General features: G+C 48.6%; 1 protein-coding gene across 1 annotated transcript; it reads right to left on the bottom strand.

Moving 5' to 3' along the window:
- Positions 1–3,069: 3,069 nt before the first annotated feature.
- UBIAD1 (UbiA prenyltransferase domain containing 1) lies at positions 3,070–18,963 on the bottom strand. The gene is made up of 2 exons (XM_003891108.5): positions 18,026–18,963; positions 3,070–5,554 (listed from the first exon to the last, which is right to left on the bottom strand). The coding sequence occupies exons 1-2, from the start codon at positions 18,552–18,554 to the stop codon at positions 5,067–5,069; spliced, it is 1,017 nt and encodes a 338-aa protein (XP_003891157.1). The 5' UTR covers positions 18,555–18,963; the 3' UTR covers positions 3,070–5,066.
- Positions 18,964–19,204: the final 241 nt, after the last annotated feature.

The following is a 19,204-nucleotide window of genomic DNA, read 5'->3' as shown; positions in this document are numbered from 1 at the left end:
TAGTTGACTGCAACCTCTGCCTCCCAGGTTCAGGTGGTTCTCCTGCCTCAGCCTCCTGAATAGTTGGGATTACAGGTATGCACCACCACGCCCAGCTATTTTTTGTCTATTTGTAGACAGGGTTTTGCCATATTGGCCAGGCTGATCTGGAACTCCTGACATCAAGTGATCCACCCGCCTTTACCTCCCAAAGTGCTGGGATAACAGGCATGAGCCACCGTGCTCGGTCCCATTCCATATTTCATAGTATGTTGTCAAATGCCTTGCTGAAATCCAAGTATATTATATCTACAGCATGTTCTTGATCTCTCACCACATTGATTCTATTAATATCTAGAGAAAAGGAAGAAGGCAAAGCACCCAGGACCGGCCCCAGCCCAGCATGAGAGGAATGACCCACACAGGGATGGACAGAACTTCTACCTTCCTTATTCTGGATGCCAATTCTCCTGTTAATTCTACCTCAGATCACATTAACCTGCATGGAAGTTGGAGCTCATTACTCACTCAGACTAAGCCTTGGCCCAGGTCAAAGGCTCAGGTGTTGGTTTTATTTTTTATTTATTTGTTTATTTAGGAGATGGAGTCTCGCTCTGTTGCCCAGGCTGGAGTGCAGTGGTGCGATCTCAGCTCACTGCAACCTCCGCTTCCTGGGTTCAAGAGATTCTGCCACCTCAGCCTCCCGAGTAGCTGGGATTACAGGCGCTAATTTTTGTATTTATTTGTAAAGAGAGGGTTTCGCCATATTGGCCAGGCTGGTCTTGAACTCCTGACCTTAAGTGATCCACCCACCTTGACCTCCCAAAGTGCCAGGACTACAGGCATGAGCCACTGTGCCTGGCCTGGTGGTTTTAATATAGGAGTAAGGGAAGCATTAGTAAGATATCTTTTCCCACCCAACTCCAGAAGAAGCCAGCCCTGAGCTTCCAAAGGTCCTCTGAGTGGGATTCAGTGCAAAGGTCCTGCAAAGGGCAGAGAAGAAGGGAAACGCTTTGAGTAGGGGAGCTGGATGGGGCATTATCATAGGTAGAGTGGTAGAGTGGTAGTGCTCCAAGACTGGGCAGAATGTGACTGGAGTAGCAGGAATCTGTGCCTCACTGGTACTTGTCACCAGGAAAGGGCATTCTGAACCTTTCTAGAGGAGCAGGGTCCAAGATAAGGGCAGATTCCAGGGCCAAACCCCAGCATCCAGTAGCAGAGAGGTTGATGGTAAGCAAAAATCCCTGGCTCTGGCCCTACAGAGGCCAGGAGTCCTGGGTGATCCCAGACAGATGGGAGGGTGCTCAAGAGGTAGCTGGCATTGAATTTCCAGCCACCTGACTGGGGAGCAGAATAAATCTGACTCAAAGCAATAAAGGCAGCCGGGCGCAGGGGCTCATGCCTGTAATCAGCACATTGGGAGGCCCAGATGGGTAGATCGCCTGAGGTCAGGATTTCGAGACCAGCCTGGCCAACATGGTAAAACCATGTCTCTACTAAAAATACAAAAATTATGCTGGGTGCAGTGGCTCACGCCTGTAATCTCAGCACTTTGGGAAGCTGAGGCCAGTGAATCACGAGGTCAGGAGTTCAAGACCAGCCTGGCCAACTTGGTGAAACCCTGTCTCTACTAAAAATACAAAAAATTAGCTGGACATAGTGGCAGGTGCCTGTAATCCCAGCTACTCAGGAGGCTAAGGCAGGAGAATCGCTTGAACCCAGGAGGCAGAGGTTGCAGTGAGCCGAGATTATGCCACTGCACTCTAGCCCGGGCAACAGAGTGAGATATGTATAAAATATGTATATACAAAAATTAGCTAGGTGTGGTGGTGTGTGCCTGTAATCCTAGGTACTGGGGAGACTGAGGCAGGAGAATGGCTTTGAATCCGGGAGGCAGAGATTCCAGTGAGCCGAGATTGCGCCACTCCATTCTAGCCTGGGCGACACTGAGACTTGGTCTCAAAAAAATGAATATATAAACAAAGACAAGTGATGTCAGATTCCAGAGTCACCGAGAAAACTCATGCCCCCATATCTCCATGGTGGTCACACCATGGCTCTCCCCCTCTGATGTGTATGCTGTTCATTTTGGGACCCCAGTGTATCGCTTTGTATTTATTCACACTACATTTTTCTTTTGACCCATCAAAGCAGCCTTTTGATTTATGAGGCTAATTGTCAGTCATTTTGTAAGCTCTTCCTCCGAGGTTCATGAAACCTTTCATTTTGGCTGCCTCATCCGAGTCATTAATAACAGGTGTTGAATCCAGCTGAGCAAAGGGCAGAGGGCAGGGCTCCAACTGCTAAGGGCTCCTTCCCAGCTGACACTGACGTGCTGATCAGTTAGCTTACTCCCACGGCCTGTTCAGTCTCCCAGGAATTTATCTAACTCCACTGTTATCCATCCCACATATCTCTGCCTTGTTCATAGGATATATTGTCCAATGCCTAGCTGAAACCCACATGTACTCAATCTACCTCACGTTCTCCATCTATCAGCACAGTGACCCTATCAAGAAAAAGAAAAATGAAACGAGGTTAATCTGGCCTGACTGACTGGCTCTTGGCAAATCCACTGTAGCTACATGTTGCCCTCAATGCTTTTTTTGTTTGTTTGTTTGAGACAGGGTCTCGCTCTATCGCCCAGGCAGGTGTGCAGTGGCATGATCATAGCTCACTGCAGCCTCAACCTGCCAGGCTCAAGTGATCCTTCCACTTCAACCTCCTGAGTAGCTGAGACTACAGGCATGCACCACCATGCCCAGCTAACTTTTTAAAATTTTTTTGTAGAGATGGGGTCTTACTATGTTACTTAGGCTGGTCTCAAACTCCTGGGCTCAAGCAATCCTCTCACCTTGGCCTCACAAATTGCTGTGATTACAGGCGTGAGCCACCATGCCCAGTCCCTGCTGCCTTTTCTAAAGGCCCATCGAATCTGGTCAAACCCTACCCAAACCCATCACCAAAGACCAGGTGCCCCTCCGCACAGCCTGAATGTCCAATGTCACTGCCTTGGTCTCCCTCAGATTTACAAATCAGAGTTCACAATCACACAGTAAGTATGAGGAAAGCAAAAACCAGAAGCCAGACCACTGGTGAACATTTTCTTTCTTTTTTAATTAAGAAGTCTAAAGAAAACCTTCATTGACTCAAGGGACATAATACAAATTATGGTGACCTGCATATAAAACCTGGCACCAAATTTGGCCTTTGGGAACATTTATGTATAAAAATATGCATTAAAATCCGCACCAGGGCACAGTGCAGAACTGACAGCCCCGACAGGAGTGACCACCAAGGCATATGTGGTAGGTGGACACAGGGAGTCCTTGGTCCTCCAGCCTCAGGGTGAGCCCTGCATGAGAATGGCCTACTCCAAAGAGAGGTCAGAAGGCAGAACCCCTGTGAGCACCAAAATGCCACAAGCCTGGTGTGAAACAAAAACGGTGCTGGGAAGGACAGGGGAGAAGGTCGTCTTTCTTCCCCTTGTCTCTGGGCTCTGCCCACTATTAGAAGATTCTGGCTCTCTGCTAGACAAACCACCTTTGATTTAACTTTAGAGGAACTTTTGCAATTTTCAAACATGTTTTTTTTTTTTCCAAGTAAACCAATCAATTTGAACTCAAGGTTCCATATCATAATTAGCTTGATCTGAAAGATTAAGAACTAGTTCTTACATCATTTTCTGCAGGCCATGACCTTAAATACCTACTAGAATGGCTAAAATCACAACAGAAAACAATGATGACCGTTTCCAATCTATTTTAGTCCTGGATCAAATGCAACTGAGCAATTCTGGCCCAGAAATTACACTTCACAGACAATGCAATGAAACGCAGTCAGGATAAATGCTGGAATTGCCCCATTCTGAGTGTGACCTCACTGAAGCCCTCAACTATCCATAAAGCCCCGGGGAGAGGCAGGGTCAATACTGCACATCTGTCTTCAAGAATGAAGACACAGCCCCTTCACTGGCGGGGCTGATCACTCTGGCTGAACAGAGCTCAAGACTGTTTGTCCACTGGCTATTCATTCACTGGGTCCCTGCTCTGCCCATCCTGTGGCTCTGTGGAAAGTGGCAGCTGTCCCTGACTCGCTGCTAAGCTGTTGCTCAAATAGTCTGGCTCCACAGATGGGAAACACACAAATGGCAACACCATAGAGGTGGAGAGGTGGAGGGTGGGCATGGGGAGCATCAGAAGATGCAATCGGGAGGGAAAAGCCCTGTGGGCTTTGAGTATCCCACAAGAATGGCAGTGCCTCTACCGTTTCAGGGCTCCTGAGAGTTACTGAAAGGGCTGGGAGTCCTTCCCATCACTCTAGTAGATTCAACAAAGGGAAAACAGCCACCCTACTGATTTCAATCCAAAGGCAGTGATTTTCTCAGTTGCCTCCAGGGTGGTTTTTTTTCCCCTCCCAGTCCTTGGCATGTCTTGCTGCAGGGTAATCTGACACTTTTCCTCAACTGTGGCAATAAGTGAAAGGAGAGAGGAACAAAAGCATCTGAATCACAATTTAGGCAAAAGCTGACAGTCACACAGGCTGTTAATGAGGGACTCTATCTCTCAGGCAGCATAACTCAGGACACAGGTGCTGAGAGTAAGAGACAGGTAGCCCCTGTGTTAGTGAGGCCTGACACCAATCATAGCACATCCTACAAGATCAAGAAAGCAGGACGACACTCTGCCCAGTTAGCGTCTTTTTGGGAGAGGAGGCCAAACTGGGCAGCTCCTTTACAAAGTCTGGGGACATTTTGTACGGAACAAGGAGGAACTAAGTCCACTTCACTGCAAAGTGACCTGAGAACACCCTCTAGTGGAAATTATTAATAAAACAAGGATCGTGCGCCCAATTCACCTTCTGATACAAGAATGGTTTTTAAATTCCCCATAAAATGAAGAAAAAAAAAAAAGAGAGAGAGAAAAACAACATATTAACTTTAAGAACACAAAAACAATTTTTAAAAGGCAGGAGTTCCCACCCATGCTTAGTACCCTGACTGCCAAATCACGTTCCTTCCTCAGACACTCTGACTTTAATATATTCTAAGAAAAGGAGACATGTCGTGGGGGGAGCTACTTGTCCCCTTAAAGTTTGGGAAGACTGCCTGCTGGTGCCAGAATGATGCCAAAGACGTAGAAAAGTCCCAGCAGGAGGTTGAGCTTGGCAGTCCTCTGGGGCAGTTTGTTGAAGGCCTGGCTTCGGAACTGTCTCTCAAGGGAGAAGGCCATGGGAATGGTGAGCAGGGGGAGCGCCAGGCTGATGGTGCAGTGTGTGGCCAGGATGCTGAAGACCAGGTAGGGCAGGAAGAGCAGCGTGTTGTAGAGAATATAGGAGAACGTGGGGCCGATGAGGATGGCCAGGGTGACGATGCCAGCCTCCCGGTCGGACTCCATGTCCCTGGTGTTGTTGGAATGGAGAATGGCCTCGGTGCTAAGGGCAAGGGGGATGGCATAGACCAGTGGGAAGATGGCCAGGGACCCCACCTGGATGGCGTAGGCGAACATCACAGCCAGCGGGCCAAAAGTGATGAGGATGATGAGGTCTCCCAGAGCCACGTATTTGAATCCAATTCCTGCGGCCAGAAAATCCAGAGAGTTGGTGTGAGACCAAGGCTTGAAATTTAGGGACTGTTCACCAGTGAAGAGGCAGGCCACTTCTGGCTGAAAATGGTAAATCCTTAGACTGTACAGGTAGGCACTCATTTCGTCCCTTAACCCTACAGAGGAAATTCTGATTTCTTCTCCAATGACACAGGTGCAGAGAGAATGCCCAGTGAGGCCTCAAGTCCCTCTTGTCAGGTTCATACCCAAGTTTCCCTTCCTACTGTCCCACAACAGAGCTCTGCAACATAGCACACTGGGCACCCACTACACTCTTAGTTCAATGGGAGAGCCCAGGAAGGATCCAAAGGTCTCAAAATACAGTTCTTTGCTGTCTTTCACCCTTCACCAACCCCTGCAAGACACCGTGAGATCAATCCCTCACAGAACAGCCACCCCAGCCTTCTACTTTTCCACCTCCTTCCCCTACAATCTCAAGGCATCTTCTGGTTTTAAAAACCCCCAGTGAATCTCAGTGAAATTTCAGGGTCCCTAAATGGGCACCCCTGCAACAAGTAAAACAGTGAGGACAGGAGAGTCATAATGCTGCTTCCCTCCTCTGTTTCCCATGAGGTTGAAACTAAACCACCCCTACCTCCTGCTTCTGTCCTGCTCATCTACTTCAAAGACTGTCTAACCCACTTCCTTCAAAACTACCCATTCTCTCCATCCCCGGGGCCACACTCCATCCCCCTTACCCCATTCCCAAATCTACCTCATGGTCATCTTATGCCTGGGATACTGCAACATCCTCCAAATTGGTCTACCAGCTTCCAATCTCATAACCCCTCCCCCTCTCCATCCCTAATCTAATCTCTAAAAAGGAGTTGGAGTGAACCTTTAAAAATAGCAATCTGGCCGGGCGCAGTGGCTCACACCTGTAATCCCAGCATTTTGTGAGGCTAAGGCGGGCGGATCACCTGAGGTCAGGACTTTGAGATCAGCCTGGCCAACATGGTAAAACCCCATCTCTACTAAAAATACAAAAATTAGCCAAGCATGGTGGCACACACCTGTAATCCCAGCTACTCGGGAGGCTGAGGCAGGGGAAATGCTTGAGCCTGGGAGGCAGAAGTTGCAGTTAACCAAGATCATGTTACTGCACTCCACCCTGGCAGACAGAGCGAGACTCTGTCTCAAAAAAAATAAGTAAATAAACAAATAGATAAAAAAGGAATCTGACCACTCCCTCACCCAACATACACTTAAACCCTTATCAACCACTCATCCTGGGGATAAAAGTTCCAGATCTTTAACCTGGCTCACCTGTGGCCCCGCCCTACCTCTCCTTCGTCACCTTGAGCTCTCCTCCCCTCTTCACACAGACTTCTTCCAATCCATCAGAGCCTTCAGACACCCCTCCTTGGTCTGGCTAACTCCACTCGCCCTTTAAGACTTTAAAGACCATTCCCCAGGACCACCTCCCCTCACCCCTAAGCCACATTTGATCCCCTTGCAATATGCTCCCATGGTAATGTGCCTGCCATATTCAAAAACTTCATCATGCTTCTAATTAATCTCCACCTTTCTCACTAAACTGTAAGTTCCATGAGGGCAGGACATGTGTCTGGCTTGGTCACAGCTCACTCCCCAATACTTGGCACAAGGGCTAAACTGAACACAGAGCAACAGTAACAAGCACCTGGAATTCGGGACCAAGGTGAGGAAAAAACCTCCCACTCAGACTGAAACAGGTAAAGCAGCATGGAATGGGTGAAGCTGAGGTAGGTGACCCACACACCGATTGCTACAGAAGCTTATAAAACTCCAGTTCCAAGCAAGTTACGAGATGTGGACTCAGGATCAGAAAATAAACCTCTGGTTAGGCATTTTAACCAGTCTAAAATGACAGATGTTCCCACTACCCACAGGAGTCAAAATAAAATAAAATGACAGATAACAATGGTCTTCGAGGCTCAAAAGCCATGGGAGCTAAGGAACAAGATCCAGCCCAAGTTCACCTTCACATCAGCGGCTGGGGTTGCTTGGTGCTAAATACACACCCTTAGTTCTTTAGAACAAAGTGTCTCCAGGGAAGGGCACTAAGGCATGGCCACTGACACTCTCCAACACTTGGCAAGTTAATTCTGCACCCTCAAGACAATTTTTTTTTTCCTTCTATTTGGATGATTTTTATACCAAGCCATGTTTTCACAAATAATTTGGTCGTATGAGGACATGCCCTCCAGGAGGAAGTTCCCTCAAGCACAGAACGAGCTCCAGTTCAGAATTAGTAAATTGATGTCTCTTGCAATATCTCACACATTTAGGGGACTACACCCGCCCAAAGAAGACGCTGGGCAGGAATACTCCTAGCACAGACCTAGCCAGTTCCTCTATAGCTGCCCACTCTTGTTGTGCTTGTTTCCTCAGCTCCCCAAGAGACTCCACGGGTCTGGCTATGAAAGAAAATGCAACAGCACTGCAGCCTTGACCTTTGGCTGGATTCTCCAAGAACACCTCCTCAGATCACTTGGCAAAAACCAAGGTAAGCGGTCAGGCATGGCAGCTCACGCCTGTAATCCCAGCACTTTGGAAGGCCGAGGCAGGTGGACCACCTGAGATCGGGAATTCAAGACCAGCCTGACCAACATGGAGAAACCCTATCTCCACTAAAAATACAAAAAATTAGCCGGGTGTGGTGACGCATGCCTGTAATCCCAGTTACCCGGGAGGCTGAGGCAGAAGAATCGCTTGAACCCTGGAGGCAGAGTTTGCGGTGAGCTGAGATCACGCCATTGCACTCCAGCCTGGGCAACAAGAGCAACACTCCACCTCAAGAAAAAAAAAGGCCGGGCATAGTGGCTCACGCTTGTAATTCCAGCACTTTGGGAGGCCACGGCGGGCAGATCACCTCAGATCACCTGAGGTCGGGAGGTCAAGACCAGCCTGACCAACATGGAGAAACCCCATCTCTACTCAAAATCCAAAAAAAATTAGCTGGGCATGGTGGTGCATGCCTGTAATCCCAGCTACACGGGAGGCTGAGGCAGTAGAATCGCTTGAACCCAGGAGGCAAAGGTTGCGGTGAGCAGAGATCACACCATTGCACTCCAGCCTGGTCAACAAGAGCTAAACTCTGTCTTAAAAAAAAAAAAAGGATGATGTAAGCAAGGTTGAGCAGAGGTCTCTGTCCCCAACCCAAAACCAAGAGCAACCCACTCTGGGGAGGAAAAAGATCTGGTTATCTGACACAAGAGAACAGTAGAGCCCTTGGGGAGAAAGCCGTTTCCTAGCATTTGATACATGGCCCAAGGCTCATGTGCTCTACCTGATTCAGAGACGTGGCCCATCTGGGAATTTCCTTTTAGGCATTCCTCCTCTCCCAACCCCATTTTCTGAATGAGCTTACATAGTGAAATACTGGGCCAGTTCTCCACATGGCAGCCAGAATGAATCTGTTAAGACATAAATCAAAAAGTTGGCAAGATGCAGAGCAACTGGAACTCTTGCTGGTGGGAGTGTAAAGAAGTACAACCACTTCAGAAAACAGTTTGGCAGTTTCTCATAAAATTAAACATCATCTGCCCTGTGACCCAGCAATTCCACTCCTGGGCATTTACCCAAGAAAAATGAAAACAAATATCCACAAAAAGACTTGAACATGAATGTTCAGTCATAATAGCCAAAATATGGAAGCAATCCAACTGTCCCTGAACAGGAGAATGGATAAAGAAGTTGTGGTATGTTACAATGGAACGCTACTCAGCAAAAAAAGGGACTACTGATACACACAACAACGCAATGAATCTCAAAAACATCACGCTGAGCAAAAGAAGCCAGACGAGAGCTCAGACTGAAATAAATACACATACATACATAGATAGTTCATACTGAATGGGTTCCATTTGTATGACCAGGGAAACCTAATCTATGTGAGAGAAATCAGAACAGTGGTTCTTTCCCTGCCTCTGGATGGGGGCAGGGAGTGTGGGATTGACAGGCAAGAAGCACTAGGAAGCTTTCGGGGGTCATGGAAGTGTTCTGGATGATGATGGGGGTGTGGGTTATGCAACTGGATACGTTTGTCAAAATTCATCAAGCTGCAACACTAAAAATCTGTGTATTTCACTGTGTGTCAATTATATGTCAATAAAAATCAATGTTTAAAAATATCCTAAACCAGATTATGTCACTACTCTGCTCAATATATTTCAATGCCTCCCCATTTGTTCATTGGATGAATATTTACTAAGTAATATTACATGCCACGCACTGCTCTGGGTGCTAAGGGTTCAGCTAAGATCAGACACAGAAATCCCTGACTGCAGGGAGGGAGCTCACAGTCTAAGGGGGAAGATAATTAACGAATTAAGTACTTTATATGGCACGTTAGAAGGTAACATGTGCTATGAAGAAAACTAACCACAGAGAAGAGCAGCAGGGGAGTATCAGGTAGGGGCACAGAGCAGGTGTGTGATTTCAAGCAAGGTAGAAAGCAAGGCCTCATTGAGAGCTGACTTTGGGCAAATAGGTGAAGGAAGTGAGAAAGTGAACCACACTGTTAGAAGCAGGAAAAGCATTTCAAACAGAGGAAGCTGCATCTACAAAGGACCTGAGGGAGGGGCAGGAGGGGTCAGGCATGCTCCTGGACTAGAAAGGAGGGCAGTGTGGCTGGCCCAGGATAAGCAGGAAGAAAGGAGGAGGGTGGGTCAGAGAACTGGGGGGAGGGCAAAGGGTGGGCAAAGAATGTAGGACCCTGGGGGGTCACTGTAAAGACCCTGGCCTTTACACTGAGCGAGATGGGAGCCACTGAAGAGTTCTGAGCAGGACTGACAGGGCTGCCCTGTATTTTATAACAGAATTACTCTGGTGGCTGAGTGGGAACAGCCTGAACAGGACCAGAACAGAGGTAAAGAGACCAGCTGGGAGCCTGCCGCAAAAATCCAGGGACAGATGATCACAGTGGTGGCTGGAGACAGTAAGAAGTGGTCACATCCTATAATCATTTTGAAAGGAGAGTCAACAGAATTTGCTGATGAATTGGATGTGAGACGTAGAGTCAAGGACAATGCCCATGGCTTTTGGCTTGAAGAACTAGGATGAAGGCCAGGCGCGGTGGCTCAAGCCTGTAATCCCAGCACTTTGGGAGGCCGAGACGGGCGGATCACGAGGTCAGGAGATCGAGACCATCCTGGCGAACACGGTGAAACCCCGTCTCTACTAAAAAATACAAAAAACTAGCCGGGCGAGGCGGCGGGCGCCTGTAGTCCCAGCTACTCGGGAGGCTGAGGCAGGAGAATGGCGTAAACTCGGGGGGCGGAGCTTGCAGTGAGCTGAGATCCGGCCACTGCACTCCAGCCCGGGCGACAGAGCCAGACTCCGTCTCAAAAAAAAAAAAAAAAAAAAAAAAAAAAAAAAGAACTAGGATGAAGCTGCCATTGAGCAAAATGGGGAAAAAGCTGTCGGTGAAGCAAGTTTCCTTGGGGAGAAGATCAGGAATTTGGTCTCAGACATGTTAAGCTTGAGATGTCTGTGAGACAGTTCCAGGAGAAGTTGCTGAGTAAGAAGTTGGATATGAGTCTGGAGTTTAAGAGTCACTAGCTTAACAGATGGCATCTGAAGCCATGAGCTAAAATCACCACGGGGGTACACGGAGATAGAGAAAAGAGGTCCAAGGGCTGAGCCCTGGAGGCTGAGGAGTAGGACTTGTTAAGATCGCCATGACAGAGACCCTGCCTAACTCGCCAACTGTGTCTCATACCCCCTCTGGCTCACACAGACCTTTCAGTAGATCCTAGCCAATGTCACACTCTCTCCTACCCACCACATTTGCAATTGGTGGTCCTTCAGCCCTGGAGGACTCAGCATCGCAATCAGACTCCAATTCCACCCCATGGCCAGCTCCTTGTCCTTCCGTCTTCAAGCCCTAGTTTAAATGTCAGTTTCACAAAGACAGCCTCTTCCCTTCACCACCACCTTGTACTTTTTATTACAGCACCTCATTGATTTCTTCACCGAACTTTTTACAATTGGTTGCCAGGCCACCACAGCCTTTTGGTTTTCCTCTTACTCCTCTGGATGCTTGCTCACATACCCTTTACCTGTGCCTTTTCTTCTCCCACCTCTAATGTGGGATTGTCCCAGGGCTCAGACCAGGACTGACTTTTCTACCAACACTCCCTCCCTTGATGACTTCACCCAGTCCTACAACTTCATCTATAGACTAATGACTCCCAAATATGTAATCTCTAGCCCAGGCTTCCCTGAACTTGAACTACCCATTTGACATATTTGTTAGGAGATTTAAGACATTAAGATGTCCAAAGTTGGTCAGGTACAGTGGCTCACGCCTGTAATCCCAGCACTTTGGGAGGCCAAGGCGGGTGGATCACCTGAGGTCAGGAGTTCAAGACCAGTCTGGCCAACATGGTGAAACCCTGTCTCTACTAAAAATACAAAATTAGCCAGGTATGGTGGCGCACGCCTGTAATCCCAGCTACTTGGGAGGCTGAGAATCACCTGAACCCGGGAGGCAGAGATTGCAGTGAGCCAAGATCACGCCACTGTACTCCAGCCTGGGAGACAGAGTGAGACTCTGTCTCAAAACAAACAAAAAACAAAACAAAAAACCACGAAGTCAATCTCTTGCTTTTCCCCCAAAACTTGTTCTACCCCAAGTCTTGTCCTTCTCACATAATGACATCACTCCAGATGGTATCTTCCGGTTCTCAGGTCAAAACCTTTGAGTTATGCTTATGCAGCTGTGGAAAGGCAATGGTATGATTAACTGGGGCCTTGAAGATGATGAAGATATGACATTTACAAGGTGGACAGGCATGATTATTGGGCCACCAAGGACAAATTATGAAAAGAGAATATAGGCCTGGCATGGCAGTTCACGCCTACAACCCCAGAACTTTGGGAGGCCAAGGAGGGCAGATCACGAGGTCAAGAGTTCAAGACTAGTCTGGCCAACATAGTAAAACCCCATTTCTACTAAAAATACAAAAAATTAGCCGGGCGTGGTGATATGCACCTGTAATCCCAGCTACTTGGAAAGCTGAGGCAGGAGAATCACATGAACCCAGGAAGTGCAGGCTGCAGTGAGCTGAGATCACGCCATTGCGCTCCCACATGGGCCACAGTGCGAGCCTCTGTCTCAAAAAAAAAAAAAAAAAAAAGAATATACAGCCTGAAAGTAGAAAGTGGACCTAAATACCCAGAAGCTCCCCAATCAGTTAGATTTGTAACAAGAATTAATATGAATGGAATAAATAATTCCAGTGGGATGGTGGATGACCGCAGCATACCAGTATTAGCAAAATGACAAAATTCATATAGCATTAAAGTTGTACTTCAAGAGCTAAGATGTCTAATGATGTCCAAAGAAAATATGAAGCTTCCACAGCCACTGGAAGGACATACAACAATTAATTTTAGTGGATCTCAAACTTGTCTTATATCAACAACCTTCTACTTGTGTTAATGTCTTGATTAAATATCACAATGCAAAATACCCACATGTTAAACAAAAGAATTCCAGCTGGTAAACATGACCTGGATATTTGTAAGAATATATTTAATATATGTACACCCATTATGTTTTCAGGTAACAGTAGGAAAAATGCAACTCAATTTTTTTCTCTTCTTAAGGTACTGTCATTTAAACATAAACTTGTGGAGTACTCAAAATAGAATTCAGGTTTACAAGATGAAAGCGTGGTAAGAAGTGTCAGATGGCAGTGGAAGCATGTGTGTTTCTAAAGACTAAAAATCTCAATAAAGAAAGCAGGGCTGGGCACAGTGGCTCATGTCTATAATCCCAGCACTCTGGGAGGCTCAGGCGAGCAGATCACTTGAGGCCAGGAGTTCAAGACCAGACTGGCCAACATGGTGAAAGTCTGTCCATACAAAAAATACAAAAATTAACCAGGCGTGGTAGCACGCACCTGTAGTCCCAGCTACTCAGGAGACTGAGGCAGGAGAATTGCTTGATCCCGGGAGGCAGAAGTTGCAGTAAGCTGAGATCGTACCACTGCACTGTAGCCTGTGTGACAGAGTAAGACCCCCATCTCAAACTAAAAACGAAAGAAAAAAGAAAACAGAGGCCGGGCGCGGTGGCTCAAGCCTGTAATCCCAGCACTTTGGGAGGCCGAGATGGGCGGATCACGAGGTCAGGAGATCGAGACCATCCTGGCTAACACGGTGAAACCCCGTCTCTACTAAAAACCCCGTCTATACAAAAACTAGCCGGGTGAGGTGGCGGACGCCTGTAGTCCCAGCTACTCGGGAGGCTGAGGCAGGAGAATGGCGGGAACCTGGGGGGGCGGAGCTTGTAGTGAGCCGAGATGGGGCCACTGCACTCCAGCCTGGGCGACAGAGCGAGACTCTGTCTCAAAAAAAAAAAAAAAAAAAAGAAAACAGAGCCTGGGCGAGGTGGCTCACACCTGTAATGCCAGCACTTTGGGAGGCCAAGGTGGGACGGATCACCTGAGGTTGGGAGTTCAAGACCAGCCTAACCAACATGGAAAAATCCTGTCTCTACTAAAAATACAAAATTAGTAGGGCGTGGTGGCCCATGCCTGTGATTCCAGCTACTTGGGACGCTGAGGCAGGAGAACTGCTTGAACCCAGGAGGTGGAGGTGGTAGTGAGCCGAGATTGTGCCATTGCACTGCAGCCTGGGCAACAAGAGCAAAAATCCATCTCGAGAAAAAAGAAAACTGAAATGGCATGCTTTATCCATCTTACTTAGTGAAAGAGAGCTGCAGTTGAAATTGTTTAAAAAGTAGCAGGTATTTGCCAGGCATGGTGGCTCACGCCTGTAATCCCAGCACTTTGGGAGGCCAAGGACGGTGGATCACTTGAGGTGAGGAGTTAAGAGACCAGCCTGGCCAACATGGCGAAACCATGTCTCTACTAAAAACACAAAAATTAGCCGGGTGGGTACCTGTAATCCCAGCTACTCAGGAGGCTGAGGCAGGAGAATCACTTGAACCTGGGAGGCGGAGGTTGTGGTGAGCCAAGATCGCACCACCATACCCCAGCCTGGGCAACAGATCAAGACTCTGTCTCAATAAATAAAATTAAAAAAAAAAAAAAAAAAAAAGTAGCAGGTACAATGAACACTGTCACAAATGTGTTTTTTGTTTTTTTGTTTTGTTTTTTGAGACGGAGTCTCGCTCTGTTGCCCAGGTTGGAGTGCAGTGATGAGATCTTGGCTCACCACAACCTCCCAGGTTCAAGTGATTCTCTTGCCTCAGCCTCCCAAGTAGCTGGGACTACAGGCATGTACCACCATGCCCAGCTTATTTTTGTATTTTTAGTAGAGGTGGAGTTTCACCATGTTGGCCAGGCTGGTCTCGAACTCCTGAGCTCAGGTGATCCACCTGCCTCGGCCTCCCCAAGTGGTGGGATTATAGGCGAAAGCTACCACACCCAGCACAAATGTGTTAATTTTTGAAGTGGTGTGGGTGCTGACTACTAGTAGTATGAAAAATATGTTCAGGATTGTTTTGATACCTGTATTATAATAAAAAATGTTGGGGGGAAGTTGATGAATTTCTGTTAAAAGCTGTTCATATGTGTTACATGTATCAGACATGGTAAATATTTGCTTACAGTCTTTTTTTTTTAAACAAACTACGCACTTAAGGTCAAGTGACATCAACAAAAAAGGGATAGGTATATGGATATATAATTTTGAAAATAAAGTTGGTCTTTTTTTTTTTTTTTTTTTGAGATGGAGTCTTGCTCTGTTGCCCAGGCTGGAATGCAGTGGCGTGATCTCAGCTCACTGCAACCTCTGCCTACCAGGCTCAAGTAATCCTCCGTGTATTGTTAGTAGAAATGAGGTTTCACCATGTTGGCCAGGCTGGTCTGGAACTCCTGATCTCAAGTGATCCACCTGCCTTGGCCTCCCAAAGTGCTGAGATTACAGGTGTGAGGCACAGCGCCCAGCCCAAAGTTAGTCCTAAAATGTAAATAACATGTGGAATGTGTCATAAAAAAAAAAACCTTTGAGTTACGCTTAATTCCTGTTTCTCTTTACCTCACATTCAATCCATCAACAAACCCTGCCGACCTTCAAAGCATATTTAGAATCTGGCTACTTACCTCTTCCACTACCACCCGCTAGATCCAAGCCACCAAACATCGCTTGCCTGGATTACTCAAGAGCCTCCTACTTGGTCTTCCTGCCTCTACACTTGCCCCACTCCCCTTGATCCATTCTCAATACCTTACCCAGAGCAATTCTTTGAAAACATTGTATCACGTCACTCCCTTGCTCAAAGTCCTGCAGTGGCTCCTCCATTCCAGAGCCAAGACCAGTGGCCTACAAGGTCTATACAATCCGTGTGCCTCCTTACCCTCCCCAAACGTACTTCTCTTACTTTACCTCCTTTTACTCTCTCCTTCATTCACACACTGGACTCCTTGCTGCTCCATAAGCTCTTTGGACATGTTCCTGCCTTAAGGCCTATGGCACTTGCTGTTCCTTTTCCTGAAACGCTCCTCTCTCAGATATCTGCTTGGCCAACTCCCTCACCTCTTACCTCCTTCAATCTAACTCAACTCAAATACTATCTTTCTGAGGCACAGTCTCACTCTGTCGCCCAGGCTGGAGTGCAGTGGTGTGATCAGGGCTCACTGCAGCCTTGACCTCCTGGGCCCAAGCGATACTCCCACCTCAGCCTCCAAAATAGCTGGGACCATAGGCAAACACCACCATGCCCAGCTAATATTTTTTATTTTATATTTTATAGAGACAGTGGTCTACGTTGCCCAAGGTGGTCTTCAACTCCTGGCCTCAAGTGATCCTCTCACTTCAGCCTCCCCAAGGGCTGGGATACAGCCATGAGCTGCTGGGATACAGCCAAATGTTACCTTTTTGATGAAGCCTACCCTGATCAAACTACTTAAAATAGTAATAGCTCTACTTTTTTTGAACTTTCCTGGTTTTAGTACCAGAAGTTGCACATCCCACTTAGTCCTGTTGCCTTAGTCCTGAGCAAACCAGGATGTTGGTCACCCTAACTATAATTTTCTAGTTTTACTTTCTGTCTCTTCTCACAACAATATATAAGTTTCACGAGGGCAGGGATCTGTGACTGCTGTGATCACACAGAACAGTGCCTGGTACATAATAGGTGCTCAATATATAGGGCTTACCCACCTGCCCATCACTACCTTAATCAGCCTCTTGCAAGAAGTCACCTAGCAAAGTAGCTAGAAGTAATTACGTGTATCATTTTGAACTCTTCAAATTTAATTCTACTAATATTTGAAACTGTGGCATTATAAAGTATGAGTGAGGCCAGGCGCAGTGGCTCACGCCGGTAATCCCAGCACTTTCGGAGGCCGAGGTGGGCGGATCACAAGGTCAGGAGATCGAGACCATCTTGGCTAACATGGTGAAACCCCATCTCTACTAAAAATACAAAAAATTAGCTGGGCGTGATGGTGGGCGCCTGTAGTCCCAGCTACTCAGGAGGCTGAGGCAGGAGAATGGCATGAACCCAGGAGGCGGAGCTTGCAGTGAGCTGAGACCGCGCCACTGCACTCCAGCCTGGGCAACAGAGTGAGACTCTGTCTCAAAAAAAAAAAAAAAAAAGTATGAGTGATTAAAAAAAAAGAGTCACAAAAAATGTCCATATAGGCCGGGCATGGTGGCTCACACCTGTAATCCCAGCACTTTTGGAGGGCAAGGCAGGCAGGTCACAAAGTCAGGAGTTCGAGACCAGCCCGGTCAACACGGTGAAACCCTGTCCCTACTAAAAATACAAAAATTAGCCAGGCGTGGTGGCACATGCCTGTATTTTCCCAGCTACTTGGGGGCTGAGGCATGAGAATCGCTTGAACCCGGGAGACAGAGGTTGCAGTGAGCAGAGATGGTGCCACTGCACTCTTGCCTGAGCAACAGAGCGAGACTCTGTCTCAAAAAAATTTTTTTTAAAAATGTCCTGACCGGGCGCGGTGGCTCACGCCTGTAATCCTAGCACTTTGGGAGGCTGAGGTGGGTGGATCACGAGGGTCAGGAGATCGAGACTATCTTGGCCAACATGGTGAAACCCCGTCTCTACTAAAAATACAAAAATTAGCCGGGCGTGGTGGCGTGCACCTGTAGCCCCAGCTACTCGGGAGGCTGAGGCAGGAGAATCGCTTGAACATGGGAGGCGGAGGCTGCAGTGGGCTGAGATCGTGCCACTGCTCTCCAGCCTGGGCAACAGAGCGAGACTCCATCTCAAAAAATAAATAAATAAATAAACAAAAATAAAAATAAATGTCCATATAAAATTTTGAGTCATGCCCTACGTCCATAAGTGAAACCAGGATCTTCTCAAATCACTGTTTCAAAAAATTCTCATGACCCACAATTATAGACTCAAAGTGGCCTAATTTAGAAAGCCACCTTTGACATCCCTATAACTCCTCTACAAAGCAGCGGTTTCCAGTGGACGCCACTAAGACCTGCAGCGAACAGGACAGGCCAAGTCTTACCTCCTGTGTAGAGAAAGGAGCCAGACAGGCCTCCAAAGTAGATGAGAGCCAAGTGTTCCAGTTTCAGAGGGGATAGGCAGTAGAGGCAAGCGGCACAGACGCAGCCCAGCGTGTAGAGGAAGACTCCGAACCGGACGACATCCTGGGGCTCCAAGATTCGGTCCACAAGTGTCCTGTCATCACTCTTTTTGTGGTCAATGCCCTTGGAAAAGTCATAGTAAGTGTTGACCAAATTACCGGCCCCGTGCACAGCCAGGACAGCCACGGCACAACCCACCAAGAGCCTGGGATCCAGGACACCGTGGGATCTGTAGGCAAGGGCACTGCCCAGGGCCACCGGTGTGAGTGAGGCACTGAAGCTCCAGGGCCTCAGGGCCAACACGTAGGAGGCGCACTTCTGCCTCCAGGAGCGCTGGGGGAGCCTATCTTGCTCGGGACAGTCGTTCCCCAGCGGTTCCCTGTCCCCAGCTTTGACAGTCTCTCCCGACAGGATGTTAATCTTCTCCCCCAGGACCTGAGAGGCCGCCATGGAAGCTCCACGTGGCTGTAGTAAACTCTAAAAGTGAGCCACGCACAGTGACCGCCCGGGAAGGAGGAAGGACGGGGCGGGGCAGCCGGGCCTGACCTTCCTTCGGTTCCGCCCCAGGACAGGGCTGGTGTGGCGGCAAGGTCTGGGGGCAGCAGCAAGCGGGTCTTACACCCCAAGAGGTCCAGCGGCGCCGCTCCTACTACCTGTCACCTGGGTGAAGTCTGTCTCCGACCCCCAGCCCCGCGTTAGAGCCCACGGCCGAGCCCCGGCCACCCTCTTCAGGCCGCCAGGCCCGCCATCTTGTGCGCCGGCCTCTGGAGGCGCGCCCGGAAACAGGTGCCGGCGGCGCGTGCCGGACAGAAGGGTGGGCTGGAGGCCGAGAGGGAGCGGGGCCGAGCCAGAGGCGGGGAGAAGGGCGGTGAGGGGTGGGGATTGGGGGGAGCCTGATCAGAGCCGGGGCGGGCGGGGCCGAGTCAGAGCTGGGGAGGGGTCAGAGACGGGGCGGGGTCAGAGGCGGGGAGAAGGGCGGTGAGGGGTGGGGCGGGGATGAGGGGCGGGGCCAGACCGGTGGTGGGGCAGGAGGGGGCGGGGATGGGTCGGGGGCGGGGGCGGGGACAGGGCAGGGGCTGGGGCCGGGCGGTGACTCGGGG

Source organism: Papio anubis, chromosome 1, assembly GCF_008728515.1.
Source record: "Papio anubis isolate 15944 chromosome 1, Panubis1.0, whole genome shotgun sequence".
NCBI classification, from domain to species: Eukaryota; Metazoa; Chordata; class Mammalia; order Primates; family Cercopithecidae; genus Papio; species Papio anubis.
Note: the sequence above shows the minus strand (reverse complement) of the source record. Positions and strands in the feature narration are given on the sequence as shown.

Excerpts from the sequence above, each read along its gene's own strand:
- UBIAD1 (XM_003891108.5), bottom strand. The coding sequence starts at position 18,554 with ATGGCGGCCTCTCAGGTCCTGGGGGAGAAGATTAACATCCTGTCGGGA. Across the intron at positions 5,555-18,025 it reads CTCCTTTCTCTACACAGGAG|GAATTGGATTCAAATACGTG; the intron begins GTAAGACTTGGC and ends TTCTGGCCGCAG.